The 23,990-nt window shown below is 59.7% G+C and overlaps 3 protein-coding genes across 8 annotated transcripts in view; all 3 read right to left on the minus strand.

Annotated features, from left to right (window-relative positions):
• Nucleotides 1-16,739, minus strand: part of LOC127587017 (phosphofurin acidic cluster sorting protein 1-like) — a 42,182-nt gene extending 25,443 nt beyond the window's left edge. For 2 of the 3 annotated variants that reach the window (XM_052045127.1, XM_052045126.1), the window contains exons 1-4: nt 14,639-14,992; nt 1,425-1,512; nt 1,114-1,203; nt 334-459 (exon numbers count right to left, since the gene is read on the minus strand). In XM_052045127.1, the coding sequence (XP_051901087.1) occupies nt 334-459; nt 1,114-1,203; nt 1,425-1,512; nt 14,639-14,748 (414 nt within the window). In that variant the 5' untranslated portion in view covers nt 14,749-14,992. Of the gene's footprint in view, nt 1-333; nt 460-1,113; nt 1,204-1,424; nt 1,513-14,638; nt 14,993-16,721 lie in introns of those variants that run through there. The other variant, XM_052045128.1, reaches the window with a different exon arrangement.
• Nucleotides 1-23,990, minus strand: part of LOC127587036 (phosphofurin acidic cluster sorting protein 1-like) — a 100,447-nt gene that overhangs the window by 25,443 nt on the left and 51,014 nt on the right.
• The window catches only part of sf3b2 (splicing factor 3b, subunit 2), a 113,587-nt gene continuing 112,992 nt past the window's right edge, over nt 23,396-23,990 (minus strand). For all 4 annotated transcript variants that reach the window (XM_052045133.1, XM_052045131.1, XM_052045130.1 and 1 more), the window contains exon 22: nt 23,396-23,557. In XM_052045133.1, the coding sequence (XP_051901093.1) occupies nt 23,486-23,557 (72 nt within the window). In that variant the 3' untranslated portion in view covers nt 23,396-23,485. The remainder of the gene's footprint in view (nt 23,558-23,990) is intronic.

The raw sequence follows: 23,990 nt of genomic DNA on the forward strand, positions 1-23,990 counted from the left end.
AGGTGCTGGCGTGGGTGTGTGAGTATGAGGGGAGGGGGGTGGGTGCATGAATGAGGATCAGTTGGGGCAGAGTTTCAGACAAGGACACGTTACGGAGAGGTCAGTCAGGAGCCCAGAGGACACACACGATTCACCATTCATCGAGGGATTTTGACTACGTTTACATGGAGCCCCACTGACGGCCTGCGTTCAACGGCCCGCGCAGTCCCGGGGCTGTGTTCCACACAGCTTCGCCCAGGTCTCCGGGGCATCCCTCATCCCCAGGAGGATCAGTGCCCCCAGAGCAGGGCCCATTCCCAGGGGGCCGTGGGGCGTGAGGTCGGTGGTACTTGCCTCAGCCATATTGATGAGTCCCACGGCCAGCGTCTTATAGCCCAGGATGGTCCGGTTCTTGTACCTCTTCCTCCGTTGCAGCATGATCTGTAGCTTGTTGGCATCTCGCTTCAGGAAGTGGGGATACTGGGGGGGGGGGGGGTGGAGCGGGGCAGGGAGGGGAACTGGTTTCAGTGTCCATCCATCACACCAACGTGTCTGAGCCCCACATCCCCCACTCCTCCCCTCACCCACCTCCCCCTTCCCCCCACCCACCCAATCTCCTCCCCTCCCAACCCACGTCCTCCACCCTCCTCCCCCACCCCTCCCCCTTTCCCCCCACTCGCCCCATCTCCTCCCGTCCCATAACCCATTCTCCCCCTTCTCCCCACTCCTCCTCCCTCACCCCTCTGCCCTCAACCCTCCCATAACCCACCTCCTCCCCACCTTTATCCCCCACCCATCCCCTAAGCCACTTCCTCCCCTTGCCCTACCTCCTCCCCAATCCCCCCTCCTCCCCAATCCCAACCCTCTCCTTTAACATCGAGAGCAGGTTTGCAATACGCAAGTCCCCCCCATCCCCGGTTTGCCACTTACACGCGTTCCCGCACTGGGGAGCCGTTTATACCGGAAGCCTGGTGTTCAGCTGCGATGCCCCCACAGTGGAACAGCCAGGCGGCTGGTAGTTATTTAGAGATTCCCCCGAGCCCTTGCGCCCCCTCCCACCAGGACAGACACCCGCGGAGCTGCTCCCCTGCGAGAGGCATCGCGGGTGAGGAGGAGGAGGGTCGCCATGGTTACCTGAAGGGAGAACGTTAGCTGCAGGTCTGTCTCCGTCATGCTGCTGGCCGGGAGTGGGATCTCGTTCGAGCGCAGAACCCTCTTGGAGCCCTGCAATCCGAGGGAAGGGAGATTAACTGGAGGTGCAGAGACCAGGCACACATACCCGGCCCCTCCCTCAGGGGGGGGGTGTGGTGTGGGAAAGGATCCCCAGCCCTCCTGCACAGCCGGGGGAGGGAGGGAGGGGAGGGGTTGAGAGGGAGGGAGGGGAGGGGAAAGGAAGGGAGGGGAGGGGGGAGGGAGGGAGGGGAGAGAGCTGGAGCTAGTCTCACCTGCAGTTTCACAGCGATCACCACCGAGCTGAGATCTTTGTCCAACTCCTTCAGTACCAGAAGCTTCTTCAGGGTCAGGCTGAACAACCTGGGGAGGGGGCAAGGAGGAGAGGAGGGAAGGAGGGGAGAGGGGGTGGGACGAGGGGAGTGGGGGGACGAGGAAGAGGTGAGGGAGGAGGGGGGAAGGAGGAGGAGGAGGGGAAGGAGGAGGAGGGAAGAAAGAATGTGAGAATGAGGGAGATGCCAGACATTTCTTCACCAAGCTGGTGCATTCTAACAACCCCTGCAGTCAGGTCACTTCAGAACAGCTCACCTCTGGTGTTTCACAGTCAGGTACAGTTGGAGTCACACAGCACAGAAACAGGCCCTTCGGCCCACATAGCTCCTGCTATCCATCAACTAACCATTCACACCAATCCCATTTTATTCCCCCCACATTTCCATCAACCACCCCCACCCCACGCACACAGATTCTACCCCTCACCCGCCCACTAGGGGTAACTTACAGTGACCAGTTAACCCACCGATCTGCCCATAATTGGGATGTGGAAGGACACTGGACCGCAGCGCGGCTCCTCACCGCCCCTCCCGCAGCGCGGCTCCTCACCGCCCCTCCCGCAGCGCCGCGCTCCCTCCTCACCGCCCCTCCCGCAGCGCGGCTCCTCACCGCCCCTCCCGCAGCGCCGCTCCTCACCGCCCCTCCCGCAGCGCCGCGCTCCCTCCTCACCGCCCCTCCCGCAGCGCCGCTCCTCACCGCCCCTCCCGCAGCGCGGCTCCTCACCGCCCCTCCCGCAGCGCCGCGCTCCCTCCTCACCGCCCCTCCCGCAGCGCCGCTCCTCACCGCCCCTCCCGCAGCGCGGCTCCTCACCGCCCCTCCCGCAGCGCCGCGCTCCCTCCTCACCGCCCCTCCCGCAGCGCGGCTCCTCACCGCCCCTCCCGCAGCGCGGCTCCTCACCGCCCCTCCCGCAGCGCCGCGCTCCCTCCTCACCGCCCCTCCCGCAGCGCCGCGCTCCCTCACCGCCCCTCCCGCAGCGCCGCGCTCCCTCCTCACCGCCCCTCCCGCAGCGCCGCTCCTCACCGCCCCTCCCGCAGCGCGGCTCCTCACCGCCCCTCCCGCAGCGCCGCGCTCCCTCCTCACCGCCCCTCCCGCAGCGCCGCGCTCCCTCCTCACCGCCCCTCCCGCAGCGCGGCTCCTCACCGCCCCTCCCGCAGCGCCGCGCTCCCTCCTCACCGCCCCTCCCGCAGCGCGGCTCCTCACCGCCCCTCCCGCAGCGCCGCGCTCCCTCCTCACCGCCCCTCCCGCAGCGCGGCTCCTCACCGCCCCTCCCGCAGCGCGGCTCCTCACCGCCCCTCCCGCAGCGCCGCGCTCCCTCCTCACCGCCCCTCCCGCAGCGCGGCTCCTCACCGCCCCTCCCGCAGCGCCGCGCTCCCTCCTCACCGCCCCTCCCGCAGCGCGGCTCCTCACCGCCCCTCCCGCAGCGCCGCGCTCCCTCCTCACCGCCCCTCCCGCAGCGCGGCTCCTCACCGCCCCTCCCGCAGCGCCGCTCCTCACCGCCCCTCCCGCAGCGCCGCGCTCCCTCCTCACCGCCCCTCCCGCAGCGCCGCGCTCCCTCCTCACCGCCCCTCCCGCAGCGCCGCGCTCCCTCCTCACCGCCCCTCCCGCAGCGCCGCGCTCCCTCCTCACCGCCCCTCCCGCAGCGCCGCGCTCCCCTCCTCACCGCCCCTCCCGCAGCGCCGCGCTCCCTCCTCACCGCCCCTCCCGCAGCGCCGCTCCACACCGCCCCTCCCGCAGCGCGGCTCCTCACCGCCCCTCCCGCAGCGCCGCTCCTCACCGCCCCTCCCAGCAGCGCGGCTCCTCACCGCCCCACCCGCAGCGCCGCTCCTCACCGCCCCTCCCGCAGCGCGGCTCCTCACCGCCCCTCCCGCAGCGCCGTGCTCCCTCCTCACCGCCCCTCCCGCAGCGCCGCTCCTCACCGCCCCTCCCGCAGCGCGGCTCCTCACCGCCCCTCCCGCAGCGCCGCTCCTCACCGCCCCTCCCGCAGCGCGGCTCCTCACCGCCCCTCCCGCAGCGCCGCTCCTCACCGCCCCTCCCGCAGCGCGGCTCCTCACCGCCCCTCCCGCAGCGCCGCGCTCCCTCCTCACCGCCCCTCCCGCAGCGCCGCGCTCCCTCCTCACCGCCCCTCCCGCAGCGCGGCTCCTCACCGCCCCTCCCGCAGCGCCGCGCTCCCTCCTCACCGCCCCTCCCGCAGCGCGGCTCCTCACCGCCCCTCCCGCAGCGCCGCGCTCCCTCCTCACCGCCCCTCCCGCAGCGCGGCTCCTCACCGCCCCTCCCGCAGCGCCGCTCCTCACCGCCCCTCCCGCAGCGCGGCTCCTCACCGCCCCTCCCGCAGCGCGGCTCCTCACCCGCCCCTCCCGCAGCGCCGCGCTCCTCCTCACCGCCCCTCCCGCAGCGCGGCTCCTCACCCGCCCCTCCCGCAGCGCCGCGCTCCCTCCTCACCGCCCCCTCCCGCAGCGCGGCTCCTCACCGCCCCTCCCGCAGCGCGGCGCTCCCTCCTCACCGCCCCTCCCGCAGCGCGGCTCCTCACCGCCCCTCCCGCAGCGCGGCTCCTCACCGCCCCTCCCGCAGCGCCGCGCTCCCTCCTCACCGCCCCTCCCGCAGCGCGGCTCCTCACCGCCCCTCCCGCAGCGCCGGGCTCCCTCCGCACCGCCCCGCCCGCAGCGCGGCTCCTCACCGCCCCTCCCGCAGCGCGGCTCCTCACCGCCCCTCCCGCAGCGCCGCGCTCCCTCCTCACCGCCCCTCCCGCAGCGCGGCTCCTCACCGCCCCTCCCGCAGCGCGGCTCCTCACCGCCCCTCCCGCAGCGCCGCGCTCCCTCCTCACCGCCCCTCCCGCAGCGCCGCGCGCCCGCCTCACCGCCCCACCCGCAGCGCCGCGCTCCCTCCTCACCGCCCCTCCCGCAGCGCCGCGCTCCCTCCTCACCGCCCCTCCCGCAGCGCCGCGCTCCCTCCTCACCGCCCCTCCCGCAGCGCCGCGCTCCCTCCTCACCGCCCCTCCCGCAGCGCCGCTCCTCACCGCCCCTCCCGCAGCGCGGCTCCTCACCGCCCCTCCCGCAGCGCCGCTCCTCACCGCCCCTCCCGCAGCGCGGCTCCTCACCGCCCCTCCCGCAGCGCGGCTCCTCACCCGCCCCTCCCGCAGCGCCGCTCCTCACCGCCCCTCCCGCAGCGCCGCTCCTCACCGCCCCTCCCGCAGCGCGGCTCCTCACCGCCCCTCCCGCAGCGCCGTGCTCCCTCCTCACCGCCCCTCCCGCAGCGCGGCTCCTCACCGCCCCTCCCGCAGCGCCGCTCCTCACCGCCCCTCCCGCAGCGCCGCTCCTCACCGCCCCTCCCGCAGCGCCGCTCCTCATCCGCCCCTCCCGCAGCGCCGCGCTCCCTCCTCACCGCCCCTCCCGCAGCGCGGCTCCTCACCGCCCCTCCCGCAGCGCCGCTCCTCACACGCCCCTCCCGCAGCGCGGCTCCTCACCGCCCCTCCCGCAGCGCCGCTCCTCACCGCCCCTCCCGCAGCGCCGCGCTCCCTCCTCACCGCCCCTCCCGCAGCGCGGCTCCTCACCGCCCCTCCCGCAGCGCGGCTCCTCACCGCCCCTCCCGCAGCGCCGCTCCTCACCGCCCCTCCCGCAGCGCCGCGCTCCCTCCTCACCGCCCCTCCCGCCGCGCGGCGCTCCCTCCTCACCGCCCCTCCCGCAGCGCCGCGCTCCCTCCTCACCGCCCCTCCCGCAGCGCCGCGCTCCCTCCTCACCGCCCCTCCCCCAGCGCCGCGCTCCCTCCTCACCGCCCCTCCCGCAGCGCCGCGCTCCCTCCTCACCGCCCCTCCCGCAGCGCCGCTCCTCACCAGCCCCTCCCGCAGCGCGGCTCCTCACCGCCCCTCCCGCAGCGCCGCTCCTCACCGCCCCTCCCGCAGCGCGGCTCCTCACCGCCCCTCCCGCAGCGCGGCTCCTCACCGCCCCTCCCGCAGCGCCGCTCCTCACCGCCCCTCCCGCAGCGCCGCTCCTCACCGCCCCTCCCGCAGCGCGGCTCCTCACCGCCCCTCCCGCAGCGCCGTGCTCCCTCCTCACCGCCCCTCCCGCAGCGCGGCTCCTCACCGCCCCTCCCGCAGCGCCGCTCCTCACCGCCCCTCCCTGCAGCGCCGCTCCTCACCGCCCCTCCCGCAGCGCCGCGCTCCCTCCTCACCCGCCCCTCCCGCAAGCGCGGCTCCTCACCGCCCCTCCCGCAGCGCCGCTCCACCCCGCCCCTCCCGCAGGCGCGGCTCCTCACCGCCCCTCCCGCAGCGCGGCTCCTCACCGCCCCTCCCGCAGCGCCGCGCTCCCTCCTCACCGCCCCTCCCGCAGCGCGGCTCCTCACCGCCCCTCCCGCAGCGCGGCTCCTCACCGCCCCTCCCGCAGCGCCGCTCCTCACCGCCCCCTCCCGCAGCGCGGCTCCTCACCGCCCCTCCCGCAGCGCCGCTCCTCACCGCCCCTCCCGCAGCGCCGCTCCTCACCACGCCCCTCCCGCAGCGCGGGCTTCCTCACCGCCCCTCCCGCAGCGCCGCTCCTCACCGCCCCTCCCGCAGCGCCGCTCCTCACCGCCCCTCCCGCAGCGCCCGCGCTCCCTCCTCACCGCCCCTACCCGCAGCGCCGCGCTCCTCCTCACCGCCCCTCCCGCAGCGCCGCGCTCCCTCCTCACCGCCCCTCCCGCAGCGCGGCTCCTCAGCGCCCCCCCCTCAGCGCGGCACTCCCTCCTCACCGCCCCTCCCGCAGCGCGGCACTCCCTCCTCACCGCCCCTCCTGCAGCGCCGCGCTCCCTCCTCACTGCCCCCCCCCTCCCGCAGCGCGGCACTCCCTCCTCACCGCCCCTCCCGCAGCGCGGCACTCCCTCCTCACCGCCCCTCAGACATGGGACCAACCAGGACTAATAGGAAGGCTGGGAACAAAGTTGGATGTAGTCAGTTAAATCAACATCATCGGTCCGGTTTCAACAATTTTTAGCGTGGTTGCGATTGAATCAAAGAATCACAGAGTCAAATAAACATGCTTCAGAAAGCAGCCAACATAATCAAGGGCCCCTCCCACTCCGGACATTCTCCATTCTCCTCCCCTCCCATCGGGCAGAAGATACAAAAGCTTGAGAACACGTACCACCAGGCTCAAGGACAGCTTCTATCCCGCTGTTATAAGACTCTTGAACGCACCTCTTATGTGACAAAGATGAACTCTTGATCTCCCACTCTACCTTGTCATGGCCCTTGCACTTTATCTGTCTGCCTGCACTGCACTTTCTCTGTAAATGCAACACTAAATTCCGCATTCTGTTTTGTTTTCCTTTCGTTCTACCCCAATGTACTGATGTATGGCGTGATTTTTCTGGACAGTACGCAAACAAAAGCTTCTCACTGTATCTTGGTACACGTGGCAATAATAAACCAATTACAAGAACCATGGGACTATGCTGGCCATCAGGCACCCACTCATAAAGTCTGTAGGGGTCTCGACAGGGTGGGTGCAGAGAGGATGTTTCGTCCTGTGGGAGAATCTGGAACTGGAGGCCACCCTTTAACAATATGGGGTGGTCCGTTTAAGGCAAAGATGGGGTGAAGTTTTTCTCTGGGAATGGCAAACCTTTGGAACATTAAGAACGGTGAAAGTAGAGGTTTCAAATAGAGTCAGAGTTATACAGCATGGTGACAGGCCCTTTGGCCCGACTGGTCCGTGCTGACCGTTGCCTAACTGAGCCAGTCCCATTTGCCCCATATCCCTCAAAACCTTTCCCATCCACGCACCTGTCCAAATGCCTTTAGGCGATGGACTGCTAATCCATTGTGCTCTGCACACGTGGGTTCGAATCCCATCCTCGTTGTGAGCTGCTTGTTTGTGGAACGTGGTGTTGTTAACATTTATGGGCAGGCATGGTAGTGTAGCTGTTAGCATAACACTATTAAAGTGCCAGCGACCCAGGTTCAATTCCGGCCGCCGTTTGTAAGGAGTTTGTACATTCTCCCCGTGTCTGCGTGGGTTTCCTCCGGGTGCTCCGGTTTCCTCCCACATTCCAAAGACGTACGGATTACGAAGTTGTGGACATGCTATGTTGGCGCTGGAAGCATGGTGACACTTGCGGGCTGCCCGCAGAACACTCTACGCAAAGGTGCATTTCACTGTGTGTTTCGATGTACGTGTGACTAATAAAGACATCTTATCAAATGTCTCATAATTGTAGCCACCTCTACCACTTCCTCTGACAGCTCGTTCCACACACCCACCGCCCTCTGTGTGGAAAAATTTGGCCCCTCGGGTCCCCTTTCTATCTTCTCACTTTAAACCTATGCCTTCTCGTTTTGGACTCAACATCGTTAAGGTAGAGGTAGATAGATTCCTGATAAGTGAGGGGGTGAAAGAACCAGGGGGGATGGGAATGCAGAGCTGGGGTTACAATCAGATCAGCCACAGTCTTATTGAAAGGAAGAACAGGCTAGATGGACCGAGTGGCCTTACCCTACTCCTAACTGGTATGCCTATAGCAAGAATATGACAGTTTCCCAGTGAGAAGGAGCCTATTTCGGAATCCCTGTACCCTCCTTAATATCCACTCTGTCTGATGTGATTATTGGTTAGAAATGCAAGGGTCAATTAGGCGTACAATGGCACAGTGATAATTACCCTGGCCTAACAATCCAGATTACGAGTTCGAATCCCACTGTGGCAGCTGGGAATTAAATGCAATTGTTTAAATAAATGAAGAATTTAAAAAATCAGTGTCAATAAAGGCAACCTTTATTAAGTTGTCTATTGAACTAATACCCAGAACAGGGCAGGTCGTCTAAGGAAAGGTTGGACAGCCTTGGCTTGGAGTTTAGGAGAGCGAGAGGCGACGTGATCGAAACGTGTAAGATGCAGTCATACAGTGCAGAAACAAGCGTCCATGCTGACCTTTTAATCCACCTACACCACTCCCATTTGTCCACATTAGCACCGTATCCCTCCACGCTCTGCCTATTTAATCGTCTGTCTAAATGCTTCACAAACGTAGCAAGTGCATCCGATTCCACCAGCTCCCCTGGCAGCGCATTCCAGATATCCACCACTCTCCGGGTAAAAGAACTTACCCCTCAGATCCCCTTTAAAACTCCTTCCTCTCACCTTATGCCCACACCCTCTTGTTTTTGATCCCCCTATCATGGGAAAAAGGTTCTGCCCAGCTACCCTGTCTAAGCCTCCCATGATCGTACGCACCTCTATGAGGTCACCCCTTCACTCCAGGGCACAGCCTGCCCGATTTCTCCCATAATTAAAGTTCTCCAATCCAGCCAACATGCTCTGCCCTCTCTCTGCCCATGTCTTCTTGCAGCTCTTTGCTGAGCAATGTGATCGATGTGGACTTCAGCAAGGCACAGAGTCACACAACACCGAAACAGCACTGAGACCGTGTTGGCCATCGTTTACACTGATCCCATTCTCCCCATCAACTCCCCCAAATTCCACCCCTCACACACACACCACACTGGAGGCCGACTTACATTGGCCGATTAACCCACCAACTCTGTCCACCTTTGAGATAGAACACAGAACAGTACAGCACAGGACAGGCCATTCAGCCCACAATGTTGTGCCGACCCTGATGCCACTGACCCTGCACTAATTTTGTATTCTATATGTACCGTTTTTTGCACTATTTGTACTTGCAAAAACTTTCCTCTCTGTGTTTATTGTATGTCCTCTGTATGTCCTCTGTTGTGTGAGTCTCGGGGAAACAACATTTCGTTCCTCCGTGTGTTTTACAGCATGTGGGTGAATGACAATAAAGTATAATTTTTTTCAATATATACTAAATGTCCTCCTCCTGTATCATCCATACCCCTGATTGCCTTCATATTCATGTGTCTATCTAAAAGCCTCAAACTCCACCAAACTGGCTGCTTTCACCATTGCCCCTGGTAACCCACTCCAGGCACCTACCACTCTTTTGTAAAAAAAAACTTACCCCTCGTGTTGTCTTTAAACTTCCCTCCTCTATCCTTAACAGCATGTCCTCTACTGTTTGACATTTCTACCCTGGGGAAAAGATTCTGACTGGCTACCCTATCTCTGCCTCTCATAATCTTACAAACCTCTATCGGGTCTCCCCTCAGCCTCCAGGCTTTAGGGAGAACAACCCAAGTTTGTCCAACCTTCCCTTATAGCTCAGACCCACGCAGTCACAGGGAGAACGTGCAAACTCCACACACACAGCGCTGGAGGTCAGGATCGAACCCAGGTCTTTGGCACTACAAGCCAGCAGCTCTACCCGCTGCGCCACAGACGTCCACACCCAGCAAGGAGAAGCAGCAACATCAAGGGCCCTCTGTGTCTGTCCACAGGTACCCCCACCCCTTCGGTCTCGCATCCCCCCCCCACCTTCCCTACACCACGTGCCCCATTTCCCTGCACTCTGACCCTGCTTGGGTCAGAGGGCCTGTCTGTGTGCTGTACAATTCCATAGAGAAATTTCTTCTCATCTCTGCCCCAAATGGTCAACCAGTTTTTAATGAGGGTTGTGAGCTCTGGGTGATCCCAATTTCTGTCATGGCAACTTTCTCTTTTGCTATCAGCACATCAGGATCTCCCCATCACACAGTGACTTGATAGAGGTTTACAAGATGATAAGAGGCATAGATCGAGTGGACAGTCAGGGACTTTTTTCCCAGGATGAAAACGGCTCACACGATGGGACATAATTTTAAGGTTGATTGGAGGAAGGTACAGGGGGGATGTAAGAGGCAAGTTTTTGTTTACACAGAGAGTGGTGGGTGTGTGGAACGTACTGCCGGCAGAAGTGGTGGAGGCAGATACATTAGGGACATTTAAGAGACTCTTAGATAGCCACACAAACGATAGAAAATCTTATAGATAAGATAGATCTTAGAGCAGGATAAAATATCGGCACAACATTGTGAGCCGAAGGGCCTGTACTGTGCTGTAATGCTCTATGTACCTACTCTCTTATAACTGTCTGCAGCCCCTCTCTCTCTAATCTCTCTTCACATTGCACTTTTTTCACTCACGCACTCTGCAATCTCTCTCTGCCATCTCCCCACAGTGCAGACTGTGCCACACAGCTCAGGCCTTCTGCACTGAAAGAACAACTGCTTGTTACAGCTGTTCCCCACTCCCTGCTCCACGAATTCAATCCCTCAGTCCTTTGGTGTTGCTGATGAAACGTTGCTGTTCGGACCAACTCCTCCTTCTGGAGGGACGCTCCCTGTCCGTTCCCTCTGCCTCTCCCCGATCCACTCACCACAAGCCTCAACTGGTCCCATTTTTCGGCGCCCCTGAGCCCCTCAGGGACTGGGCAGTGACTGGTAGAAGCTGCAATCAAAAGCCGTCTTGATTCCTGTACCACTGGACTGGTGGGGACAAAGGGGCTTTGCCTCAAAGTCTGAAACAATACTATCCACTGTGTGGCACACCCACCTCACCGCCCCTCCCGCAGTGAGGTGCTCCCTCCTCACCGCCCCTACCACGGCACGGCGCTCCCTCCTCGCTGCCCTTCCCACAGTGCAGGGCTCCCTCCTCACCACCCCTCCCTCCTCAATGGAATCCCATCCATGCCCCCAAGCGAAGCCATCTCTAGCGACACCCTGAAGCCTCACAGAAGTGCTGCCCGTGTTTGGTTCTGGCAGCCGCTGTGTGTTTACACGAGGACAAGCTGAGCCTGTGGGTAACGGGCTACAGGACAGTCTCGCTCCTCCGTTAATGGTTTGTTTTTCCACAACTTGTTTATCACTGGTTCTATATCTGTCACCCTCAGCGGAGGCCTGCGGCTCTCCGATCCTCGCAGGGACTGGGACCATTCGACATTATTGACAGCCTCGGGGGAACCAGACCCTGCCCGAGGTGCAAGGCTGTTGAAGGGGTTGTAGTAAGGGCGTGCCACTTACAGAGAGTCGCTCGTCCCCTCATCATCGTGCTCCCCAGTCTCAAACGGGCGGTGCTGGGGAGCACTGGAGTCACGGGGCGGCGGGGAGGGAGTACTGCGGGGGGTGTGGGGGGGTGGTCTGTGAGGGCAGTGGGGAGGGAGCGTCATGGGAGAGGCAGCGGGGAGGGAACGTCATACCGTGAGAGGGGTGGCGAGGAAGGAACGCCGCGCTGCGGGAGGGGTGGTTAGGGGGGAGCACCGCGGGAGGGGCGGTGAGGGGGGAGCACCGCGGGAGGGGCGGTGAGGGGGGAGCACCGCGGGAGGGGCGGTGAGGGGGGAGCACCGCGGGAGGGGCGGTGAGGGGGGGGCACCGCGGGAGGGGCGGTGAGGGGGGGGCACCGCGGGAGGGGCGGTGGGGGGGGGCACCGCACCGCGGGAGGGGCAGTGAGGAGGGAGCACTGCCGGAGGGGCAACGGGGAGCACTGCGCCATGGGAGGGGCCATCTTCGGATGCCCTTGTAAACCAAGTTCCCTTCTTGTTGCACTTAAGGGACCTCACAGCCGCCTGGCTCTTCCACACCATTCGCTCCTCCCTGTGCATCACCAAAACCGCTGACCTAATCATTGCTGTTCGCAGGAGCTTTCTGAGCAGAAACCTAGTTCTACATTTCCTGAACTGTAACCATGAGAACGCACTGGATTGGGACGTGTTTGGGACGTCCTGTGGAGAAACACAGGCCACACATTTCAATGTGAGCACAAGAGCACATGCAAACAGGAGAAGGCCACTCGGCCCCTCAAACCTGCCCCGCTATTCAATGAGATCATGGCTGATCTACGTTGACCTCAACTCCTGTGCTGCTTCCCCACAAGCCTCAATTCCTCGATCTTTCAGATATTTATCCGTCTCCACCTTAAATATATCCAGTGATCCGGCCTCCACCACCCTTGGGGGCAGAGAATTCCAGAGGTTCACCCCCCTCGCTACAAGGGGCATTTCAGTTTGAAATGACTGCCCCAGAGTCCAGCAACTCTGGCCCTCTGTTCATGATTCTCCCACAGGTGGAAACAGCTCGACATCTCCCCCCACCTCACCCCCCCTCCCCCCATTCTGCATGTAGGCGTGCGTTTCAGTGTGAACGCACACACTCGCCTGCATGCTTCAATGCACACGCACGTTTCACCGTGCACACGCCCAATCCAGTGCTCATACGCCTGCCTGTTTCAGTGTGAACACACACACACGATTGTGCGCATACATGCAGTGTGCGCGCGCGCACACGCACACATGCAGGTTTCAGGATGCATGCACGCAGGTTTCGGCGTGCGTGCACGCAGGTACACAGATCCCATCTGCTGGCAACTGGCGCTATAAGGACTGAAGGCCAGCATCGTCCGCAGGTTCAGTTAAACCTGCCACTGCATCCCGAGAGAAGTGCAAGAGTCGCAGCTCGCTGGTGCGGCGATTGCGAGGGTTTCGAAACCCTGAAATTTCAAGGACTAGTGTTGGGGATTTGGGGAGGGGGGGTGTGGAGAGGGGGAGGTGAGCAGGAGAGGGTCAGGGACACAGAGACAGAATGAGCGTGCGAGACGGGAGAGGGAATCGGTGTGGGGCACAGCGCACCGACATGTATGGAGGGAGAGAGGGGTGGGAGGGAGGGGGGGGGCATGTAAAGAAGCTGACTAAGTCATAGAATCAGCATAGAAACAGGCCCTTCAGCCCAACCGGACCATGCTGACCAAGATGCCCACCTAAGTTAGTCCCATTTGCCTGCATTTGGCCCATATCCCTCTAAACCTTTCCTATCCATGGACCTGTCCAAGTTCCTTTGAAATGTTAATGTACCTGCCTGACCCACTCCCTCTGGCAACTCGTTCCACATACTGACCACCCTCTGGGTGAAAAAGTTGCCCCTCAGGTTCCTATTAAATCTCTCCCCTCTCACCTTAAACCTGTGCCCTCTAGTTCTTGATTCCCCAACCCTGGGGGAAAGACTGTGCACATTCACCCTATCGATACCACTCATGATTTTGTACACCTCCATAAGATCACCTCCCAGTTTCCTGTGCTCCAAGGAATAAAGTCCCAGCCTGTCCAACGTGAGTCTCTCGAGTCCCAGCAACACCCTTGTAAAACCTTTTTCATACTCGTTCAGTTTAATAACATCTTTCCTACCGGGATGTAAGAGGGGCAGAGAGAGACCACCGGGTAGACTGGGGGGGGGAAACGGGAAACACAGAACAGGGGAGGAGATGGGCTGTGGGGTTGGGGGACAGGCAGGGGGAGGAGAGGCACAGGAGGGAGGGAGGGGACAGAGAGCAATGGGGGGATGGAGGGAGAGAGACGGGTAGATGGAGAGGTGGGGGGACAGAGAGTGGGGGATGGGGGGATGGAGAGAGAGGGGGAGACAGAGAGAGCGAGGGGGTAGATGGAGAGGGGGAGACGGAGAGAGGGGGGGAGACGGAGAGAGGGGGAGACGGAGAGAGGGGGGAGACGGAGAGAGGGGGGGAGACGGAGAGAGGGGGGGAGACGGGAGGGGGGGGAGACGGGAGGGGGGGGAGACGGGGGGGGGGACGGGAGGGGGGGGAGACGGGGGGGGAGACGGGGGGGGAGACGGGGGGGAGACGGGGGGGGAGACGGGAGGGGGGGGAGACGGAGAGAGGGGGGAGACGGAGAGAGGGGGGGAGACGGAGGGGGGAGACGGAGGGGGGGGAGACGGAGGGGGGGGGAAGACGGAGAGAGGGGGGGAGACGGAGAGAGGGGGGAGACGGAGAGAGGGGGGAGACGGAGAGAGGGGGGGAGACGGAGGGGGGGGAGACGGAGAGAGGGGGGAGACGGAGAGAGGGGGGAGACGGAGGGGGGGAAGACGGAGGGGGGGGGGGAGACGGAGAGAGGGGGGAGACGGAGAGAGGGGGGGAGACGGAGAGAGGGGGGAGACAGGGGGGAGACGGAGAGAGAGGGGGGAGACGGAGAGAGAGGGGAGACGGAGAGAGGGGAGACGGAGAGAGAGAGAGAGATGGAGAGAGAGGGGCAGAGAGGGGGGAGGAAGAGAGAGAGGGGAGACGGAAAGGGGGAGACGGAGAGAAAGAGGAGACAGAGAAAGGGGAGAAGGAGGGGGAGGGAGAGGGGGGGAGCGGGGGGGAGACGGACACAGAGATAGAGGGAGAGAGACGGAGGGGGGGCAGACAGACAGAGAGAGAGACGGGATAGAGTGAAGGGATGGTGGAGGGGGTGTGAGGGGCAGAGGGGGAGGGAGCGCCGGGCAGGGCAGGGCAGGGACGGGACCCCCCCCCCCTACCTGGGCACGCAGCTGGGCGAGGAGCGGTCGATCTCCCAGGTGGCGAACAGGTTCATGTGCACGGGTCTGGCAGCGGCGCCCGGCGCCGAGCGGTGCAGCTTGTCGGCCATGGCGGCGGCTCCAGTCCCGGGGCCAGGCGACGGGTTCCGGCTCCTCACACACAGAGGAAGCGGAAACCTGCTGGAGGAACCGTGCAAAGCACAGAGCCGGCGTGCAAGCTCAGCCCGGCACAGGGACACGCCGAGCCGAGCCGAGCCGAGCCGTGCACTCCCTCACCCTGCGGGCCCCCGCACACACACCGTGCAGACCATGCAAACTTCACACACAACTATGCACAGCACAGCACACCGATCTCACACTGGACTGAGCGTAGTGTGCAAACCAGCGCACACCCGGCGTGCAAATCTCACCCAACGTGCACAGCACACACCCAAACGTGCAGACCTCACGTTGTACTGTAAACAGCACAAAATTATGCACTCACACTAGATTCTGCACAACAGACCCAGCGTGCAAATCTCACACAAATGTGTATAGGCACAACATAAACATGCACAACGCACACCCAAGTGTGCAAATCTTACACAAACGTGCACGGCACACACCCAAAGGTGCAAACCTCACGTTGTACTGTAAACAGCACACATTATGCACTCACACTAGATTCTGCACAACACACCCAGCGTGCAAATCTCACACAAACGTGCACAGCACACACCCAAGTGTGCAAGTCTCACATAATGTACAGCACACATTATGCAAGTCACACCAGATTGCACAGCACACACCCACCGTGCAAATGTACACAGCACACCCCCAGGTGTGCGAAGCACACATTGCACTGTGTACAGCATGTTATGCAAAGCTTACACTTGATTGTACACAGCACCAACAGTGCGCAAACCAGGCAGTGTGTAAATCATACACAGGACTGAAAAGAACAGTGTGCAAAACACACGGTACAAAGTCCATGGAGTATTTAACTGAGATGTAATTACCGTTATCTGAAGTACAAATCTGATTTGTACACTATTAGTGATCAGAGACTTAAACACAATAAGTGCCAGAGAATCTGATCTTAGTAATGTTGTTCAGAGAGCGACCACCATGTAAAACACCCACCTTCTGCATCTGGGAGGACAGACTCCGTCTTTGTTTAATGTCTCAAGACGACATACTGAATAGATTAGTGCTCCCTCCTCACCGCCCCTCCTGCAGCGTGGCGCTCCCTCACTGCAAGAGGTGAGCTGGATCTTGGTGTGTATGGCTCAAACTCTCAAGTTTTTTACTCAGGGACAAAGAGGCAATGACAGTGGAGCCTGGGTCGGTGGGGTGACCATCCCTCCATCCCTCGGTCCTGTGCCAGTGAAGGCCGTTAACCTTCGTTGCTTCAGTTCATCAGCCAGTCACTGCGATTCACATTTTAGTTACATTAACATCCAGCACCAACTGCTCCAAGTTTGAAAGTGTTCCACCCCAGAGCTTCACACTCAAACCTGCTCCAGTACCTCAGACCCCACAAATTCTTCATGTCACATGAGGCTATTCAGGCCACCAAGCTGTGCTAGCTCCCAGCAGAATAATCCCATCAGTCCCATTCCCTCTGTCCTTATATCCCAGGACCCCTTTAGTTTATTCCCTCATGCACACACACACCCCTCAACTCCCCCATCAATTGTTTACACACTGGGGGCAATTTACAGTGGCCAGTTAACCCACTGACTCTGGATGTCATTGGGACGTGGGAGGGAACTGGAGCACCCGGGGGAAACCCACGCAGTCACAGGGAGAATGTGCAAACTCCACAACACACACACACACACACACACACACACACACACACACACAGAGCGCCGGGGGTCAGGATCGAACCCAGGTCTTCAGAGCCCTGAGGTAGTGGCTCTACCCGCTGCACCACCATGTCAGTGCTCAGTCAGTAGTAACTGAGAAGTTAACATAACCACGTTAACTAGAATCAGATCACTCAGATACATTGCTGAGAATTCACTACCTGGAAATTCTCACCTGATGAAAGCATTTGACAGGGTATTCAACAATAGGAGGCATCATCCTGCCTTCTCACCCGACATTCACTATTCCCGGATGGGAAGTGGCACTGTGTCATGTTCCCGATCCTCAGACAATGTGGCCTCTGTTGACATGGAACAAACTATGAGACTGCAGCTAAACAGGATTGAATGTGGTTGTGAAGCACACACAGTCAAATATCTGTCATCATTGTGCACAGCCTCACCTCTGGGGTCAGGTGTTGCAAGAAGCATGATATTTGTGGATAGTATCCCCCAGTGAGGGTCAGTGTGTGTGTGGGACCCATCCCCCAATGAGGGTCAGTGTGCCTTGTGTGTGTGGGACCTGCCCCCAGTGAGGGTCAGTGTGTGTGTGTGGGACCCGTCCCCCAGTGAGGGTCAGTGTCTGTGTGTGTGTGTGGGACCTGTCCCCCAGTGAGGGTCAGTGTGTGTGGGACCTGTCCCCCAGTGAGGGTCAGTGTGTGTGAGACCCGTCCCCCAGTGAGGGTCAGTGTGTGTGTGTGGGACCCATCCCCCAGTGAGGGTCAGTGTGTGTGTGGGACCTGTTCCCCCAGTGAGGGTCAGTGTGTGTGTGTGGGACCCGTCCCCCAGTGAGGGTCAGTGTGTGTGTGGGACCCATCCCCCAGTGAGGGTCTATGTGTGTGTGGGACCTGTCCCCCAGTGAGGGTCAGTGTGTGTGTGGGACCTGTCCCCCAGTGAGGGTCAGTGTGTGTGTGTGGGACCCATCCCCCAGTGAGGGTCAGTGTGTGTGTGTGTCCTGTTCCCCAGTGAGGGTCAGTGTGTGTGAGACCCGTCCCCCAGTGAGGGTCAGTGTGTGTGTGGGACACGTCCCCCAGTGAGGGTCAGTGTGTGTGTGGGACCTGTTCCCCCAGTGAGGGTCAGTGTGTGTGTGTGGGACCCATCCCCCAGTGAGGGTCAGTGTGTGTGTGGGACCCATCCCCCAGTGAGGGTCAGTGTGTGTGTGAGACCTGTCCCCCAGTGAGGGTCAGTGTGTGTGTGTGGGACCTGCCCCCAGTGAGGGTCAGTGTGTGTGTGTGGGACCCATCCCCCAGTGAGGGTCAGTGTGTGTGTGAGACCCGTCCCCCAGTGAGGGTCAGTGTGTGTGAGACCCGTCCCCCAGTGAGGGTCAGTGTGTGTGTGGGACACGTCCCCCAGTGAGGGTCAGTGTGTGTGAGACCCGTCCCCCAGTGAGGGTCAGTGTGTGTGTGGGACCTGTTCCCCCAGTGAGGGTCAGTGTGTGTGGGACCCATCCCCCTGTGAGGGTCAATGTGTGTGTGGGACCCGTCCCCCAGTGAGGGTCAGTGTGTGTGGGACCCGTCCCCCAGTGAGGGTCAGTGTGTGTGGGACCCGTCCCCCAGTGAGGGTCAGTGTGTGTGTGTGGGACACGTCCCCCAGTGAGGGTTAGTGTGTGTGTGGGACCCGTCCCCCAGTGAGGGTCAGTGTGTGTGTGTGGGACACGTCCCCCAGTGAGGGTCAGTGTGTGTGAGACCCGTCCCCCAGTGAGGGTCAGTGTTTGTGGGACCCGTCCCCCTGTGAGGGTCAGTGTGTGTGGGACCCGTCCCCAGTGAGGGTCAGTGTGTGTGGGACCCGTCCCCCAGTGAGGGTCAGTGTGTGTGGGACCCGTCCCCCAGTGAGGGTCAGTGTGTGTGTGGGACCTGTCCCCCAGTGAGGGTCAGTGTGTGTGGGACCCATCCCCCTGTGAGGGTCAGTGTGTGTGTGGGACCGTCCCCCAGTGAGGGTCAGTGTGTGTGGGACCCGTTCCCAGTGAGGGTCAGTGTCTGTGTTTGGGACCATCCTCCAGTGAGGGTCAGTGTGTATGGGACCGTCCCCCAGTGAGGGTTAGTGTGTGTGTGGGACCCGTCCCCCAGTGAGGGTCAGTGTGTGTGTGTGGGACACGTCCCCCAGTGAGGGTCAGTGTGTGTGTGGGACACGTCCCCCAGTGAGGGTCAGTGTGTGTGTGTGGGACACGTCCCCCAGTGAGGGTTAGTGTGTGTGTGGGACCTGTCCCCCAGTGAGGGTCAGTGTGTGTGTGTGGGACACGTCCCCCAGTGAGGGTTAGTGTGTGTGTGGGACCCGTCCCCCAGTGAGGGTCAGTGTGTGTGGGGGACAGGTCCCCAGTGAGGGTCAGTGTGTGTGAGACCCGTCCCCCAGTGAGGGTCAGTGTGTGTGGGACCCGTCCCCCAGTGAGGGTCAGTGTGTGTGGGACCCGTCCCCCAGTGAGGGTCAGTGTGTGTGGGACCGTCCCCTGTGAGGGTCAGTGTGTGTGGACCCGTCCCCCAGTGAGGGTCAGTGTGTGTGGGACCCGTCCCCCAGTGAGGGTCAGTGTGTGTGGGACCCGTCCCCCAGTGAGGGTCAGTGTGTGTGGGACCCGTCCCCCAGTGAGGGTCTTTTGGGCCAAATAGAATTTCTAGAAAACCACTCTAAGTCCTGCCAATGGTTAAACTTAATTTGAATCGAGACAAAGGTGCAAATTTCTGCTGTGATACTTCACTGTACTGAAAAACATGACGCAGTTCGTACGTGGGAGAGCTGATCAAATACTTGTCAGCATCACCCCGTTCTACAGTTGTGAATCAGTCAGCACAAAATGTCCGGCTTTGTCGGGGGAGAGTGGGGGGAGTCTGAGGGAGTTAGAGACAGAGGTGGGTGAGAGTGAGTGATGGAAGGGGGGGGGGTGGAGTGAAAGAGAGGGCAGGGAATGAGGGTAAAGAGGCAGAGGCAAACAATGAAAAGGCAGTGAAAGAAATATTAAAACACAGACAAGGGAGAGGGGGACAGAGGTGGAGACTGACAGAATGAATGGAGAGCGGGAGCAGTGGATTAACATCACTGCCCAGGGTGAACGAATGCTGTGTGGTTTGTGAAATGATCTCATGTTGCCCTGCACGCTGTCATTTCAGGGAGAATTGCCGGTTTTAGCGGTGAAACTATATTTACTGTTTGTTTCCCTGCCCTCAGCCACACCTCTCCCAGCTCCCGCTCCCGACTGGATTTAGGATTTGGGCAGCGGAGCTTCAGGTGATGTCAGCCTCTCTGGGTTTTCTTCAGGGTAGGGAGGGACACACACACCCTGAGAGTTCGTGGATGATCCAAACTCAGCAGAAACTGTAGAATCGCCGTGGTGCAGAAGGCCATTCCGTCCATTGGGTCGACGCCAGCATCCTCTCATTCAATCCCATTTCCCATCCCTTTAGTTTCCCTCCAGTCCCAAACTGATTCCATTTTCAGGGCCCTGATTGATTCTGTTTTCACCCTCTGTACACATTATTACTTTCCTGTGTAATGAAAAAGTTTTATCTCAATTTCACCGTCAGAACCTTTTGCCACCACGTTACACCTGTGACCCCTGGCCCTTGAACCACCGGTAGACAGGAACAGGTCGACTCACGTTGCCACCCTCTGCTCCGAGGACAAAAGCCGGGCTCCAGTCTAACCACGTGGCTGAAATCCCTCTGCTCTGGAACAGTTTGCATTCCCCTCCCCTCAGTGAGGTGACTGGAACTGGTTGCAACACTCCAGTTGTGGTCTCAGTAGTTTTGGAAAGGATCGGTGTGCATGCTGAACCCCTCTCCCTGCCCCAGCAAGGACTAGAGTGCACGGGGGAGCCATCCCCTAGTGAGGGTCACAGTGTGTGTGTGTGGGTGTGTGTGTGTGTGGTGTGTGTGTGTGTGTGTGTGTGTGTGTGTGTGTAGGAGAGAGGGGGAGGAGAGGGGGGGTGAAGGGGGAGTGTGTGTGTGTAGGAGAGGGGGAGAGGGTGTGAGAGAGATGGACAGGGTGTGAGAGAGAGAGATGGACAGGGTGTGTGAGAGAGAGAGATGGACAGGGTGTGAGAGAGAGAGAGAGAGGGTGTGAGAGAGAGAGAGAGAGGGTGTGAGAGAGAGAGATGGACAGGGTGTGAGAGAGAGAGAGATGGACAGGGTGTGAGAGAGAGAGATGGACAGGGTGTGTGAGAGAGAGAGAGAGAGGGTGTGAGAGAGAGAGAGAGAGAGAGAGGGTGAGAGAGAGAGAGAGAGAGAGAGAGGGAGTGAGAGAGAGAGAGAGGGTGAGAGAGAGAGAGAGAGAGGGTGAGAGAGAGAGAGAGAGAGAGAGGGTGTGTGAGAGAGAGAGAGAGAGAGAGGGTGAGAGAGAGAGAGAGAGAGGGTGTGTGAGAGAGAGAGAGAGAGAGAGAGAGAGGGTGAGAGAGAGAGAGAGAGGGTGTGTGAGAGAGAGAGAGAGAGAGAGAGAGAGAGGGTGAGAGAGAGAGAGGAGAGGGTGGTGAGAGAGAGAGAGAGAGAGAGAGAGAGAGGGTGAGAGAGAGAGAGAGATCCCATCCCCCAGCAAGGGTCAGTCTATGGCTGTCTACATACAGCCCTAGGTTCTGTACACCTTATTTACCACTTTCACCAACCCCCACAACTTCAGGGCTATTGCACACGTCCCCCAATCCCTGCACACCCTCTAGAACGGTACCAATCAGTCCAGTCTCTCCTCAATCTTCCTGCCAACATATACCACTGCACACGTGCATTAAATTCTCTCTGCCACCCCCCCCACCCCCCCCCCCCCCCAGCCATCGTCAGTGCCTGGGCTCCTACAGCACATAACAAACCTCACTGTTCACTGCACCTCTGAGCTTTGCATCATCTGGTGGTCAGAATGATGCAAGGGCCGCAGTAGAGAAACATTACTTCCTCTGGTGCTGGGTCAGTGAGAGGTGACGGCAGGAAGCAAAGGGCAGCGAGTCCCAAATTCTACCCACCACCATCCCCCCCAAACAAAAATCAATGGATTTCAATGGATTTGTTTTCTTGGCCAAGGGTATTCAGAGTCACCAAAACAAGATGGGTAGGTAACATGTCAAGGGGCAGACCTGCTTCCTGTTGTAATTTCCGGGGGAGAGACAAGCTGACAGACTGAATGTGTGGTTCACAAGTACAAACTCAGAGCTGATGAAGTGTTTGCTGGCAGTTAATCAGTATTGGCTTCCGAAAGCACTTTGCAGCCAATTAGTTTTTTCTTTAAGATAAGTCAGCGTTGTCATTGTGAGAAACCCAGGAACCAATTTGCCCGAGGAATCTCGCACTAGATAAATGTAGTAATAAACACTCAGCAGTTCAGGCAGCATCCGTGGAGAGAGAAACAGTTGAGGTTTTGTGTCCGAGATCTTTCATCAGAACAGTTCTCAGACCTGAAACGTTAACCGTTTAGAACATAAAACAGTATAGCACAGGCCTACCATGTCTGTGCTGAACATGATGTCAAATTAAACTAATTTTCTGCCTGCACGTGATCTGTATCCCACCCCACCCCCGCCTAACAGCCTCTTAAATATCGTATCTGCCTCCACCACCACCCCTGGCAGCCCGTTCCAAGCACCCACCGCTGTGTTAAAAAAATCTTTCCCCCTCTCACCTTAAATACATGTCCTCTAGTATTTGGCATTTCTATCCTGAGAAAAAGACTATCTAGTCCTCTCAATTTTATAAACTTCTATCAGGTCTCCCTCTGCCTCCACCACTCGAGAGAAAACAACCCAAGTTTGTCCAACCTCTCCTTATAGCTCATGCCCTCTAATCCAGGCAGCATCCTGGTGAATCTCTTCTGCACCTTCTGCACAGTTCCTGTAACGGGGTGACCAGAACTGCACACAATACTCCAAATGTGGCCTGACCAGAGTTTTATACGGCGGCAACATGACTTCCTGACTTTTATACTCACCACCCCGACCGATGAAGGCAAGCACACCGTACGCCCTCTTTACCACCCTATCTACTTGCGTGGCCACTGTCAGTGAGCTATGGACTTGGACCCCAAGATCCCTCTGTCGATCAATGCTGTTATCATTAACTTTTACATTTGACCTCCCAAAGTGCAAGACCTCACACTTGCTCAAATTAAACTCCATCTGCCATTTCTCTGCCCATATCTGCAACTGATCTACATTCTGCCGCATCCTTTGACAGCCCTCCAGTGTCTACGACTCTACCAATCTCTGCGCAGTCTGCCAACTTACTAACCCACCCATCTATATTTTCAATGTCATTTATATTTTTCTCCACAGATGCTGCCTGACCTGCTGAGTGTCTCCAGCATTTTCTGTTTTTATTTCGGATTTCCAGCATCTGCAGTTTTTGATTTTCATTTCTTGATCAGAACACATTTGTGATTTTATCCCCTCAAACAGCGTCACTACATGTTGGGTCCCGGTGTTGGAGGAACTCACCTGCTCCAGTAGTGACTGTGGGAGCTTTGCCACCTCAGGCATCGTCTACCTGCACTGCACTCTCTCTGTAACTGCAACACATCGTTTTCCCTTTTGCGCTACCTCAATGTACGCGCACAGAATGATGTCTGGATGGCAAGCAAACCAAAGATTTTCACCGTATCTCAGTACGTGCGGCAATAATCGACCAGTTACCAATTCCTGGTTAATGTTCAATCTAAAAGATGGCCCTCCCTCGCCACCCCTCCCGCAGTGCGCCCCCCTCCTCACCCACATCGTTTCTCTCCCTCACCTACACCACCCCTCCCACAGCGCGCCCCTCCCTCGCCCACACCACCCCTCCCTCGCTCACACCGCGTCCCTCCCTTGGCACAAGGACAGGACGAGACTATCACTCAGCAACTGGAGCAGCTCCAGAGGACAATGGCTGGCTCCAGGAGCAGAGACAAAACCCGTGCCCGGTCTCCTGGGGCTCGAGGACAGAAGACGGCAAACACAACAGTTGTTAAAAAACGTCACAACTTTAATACAATGAGAAACAGCGATCAGTGGAAAGGAACGGCAGAGGGGTGAGTGAATTTGGCAGCTTGGCCCCGACTAGAACTTAAACTCCTTGTACTTCTTCGTCCCACGACTGCTGTCGGCTGGCTGTGCCTTCCTCTTCTTTTGCTGCCAATCAGACAAGCACAGGTTACAGCAACACTGCCTTAGCTGCGGAAATGCGCCCCGGAGGGCACCACAGAAGCACTGTATGTCAGCGTTTAACAACGAGCCACATTGGGAGGTGTTGGAAGCAGAAACCTGGGGTGGAGTTTGGGGCCCCAGGCAGCTGAAGACAGCAATGGGAGTCGGTGAAGGGGGAGCTAGCTTTTGGCCACAGGTCCCTGTACACACAGGCACGAGGACGGCCAACACTGCTACAGAGTTGGTGGTTGTAGTGGCAGAGGGAGGGTTAATCCCAGTTGAAGGAGCCACACCTCTCAGGAGGGGGGAGTCACTCTGGGCTGGAGCCCTGAATTCCACAGGCCATGCCAATCTGTCCCGAGTCAACCCCCACCACCGACATTAGCAAGGCAACAGGTCTCTCACCGAGCAGGGGAGA

Source organism: Pristis pectinata, chromosome 38 (genome assembly GCF_009764475.1).
Source record: "Pristis pectinata isolate sPriPec2 chromosome 38, sPriPec2.1.pri, whole genome shotgun sequence".
Taxonomy (NCBI): domain Eukaryota; kingdom Metazoa; phylum Chordata; class Chondrichthyes; order Rhinopristiformes; family Pristidae; genus Pristis; species Pristis pectinata.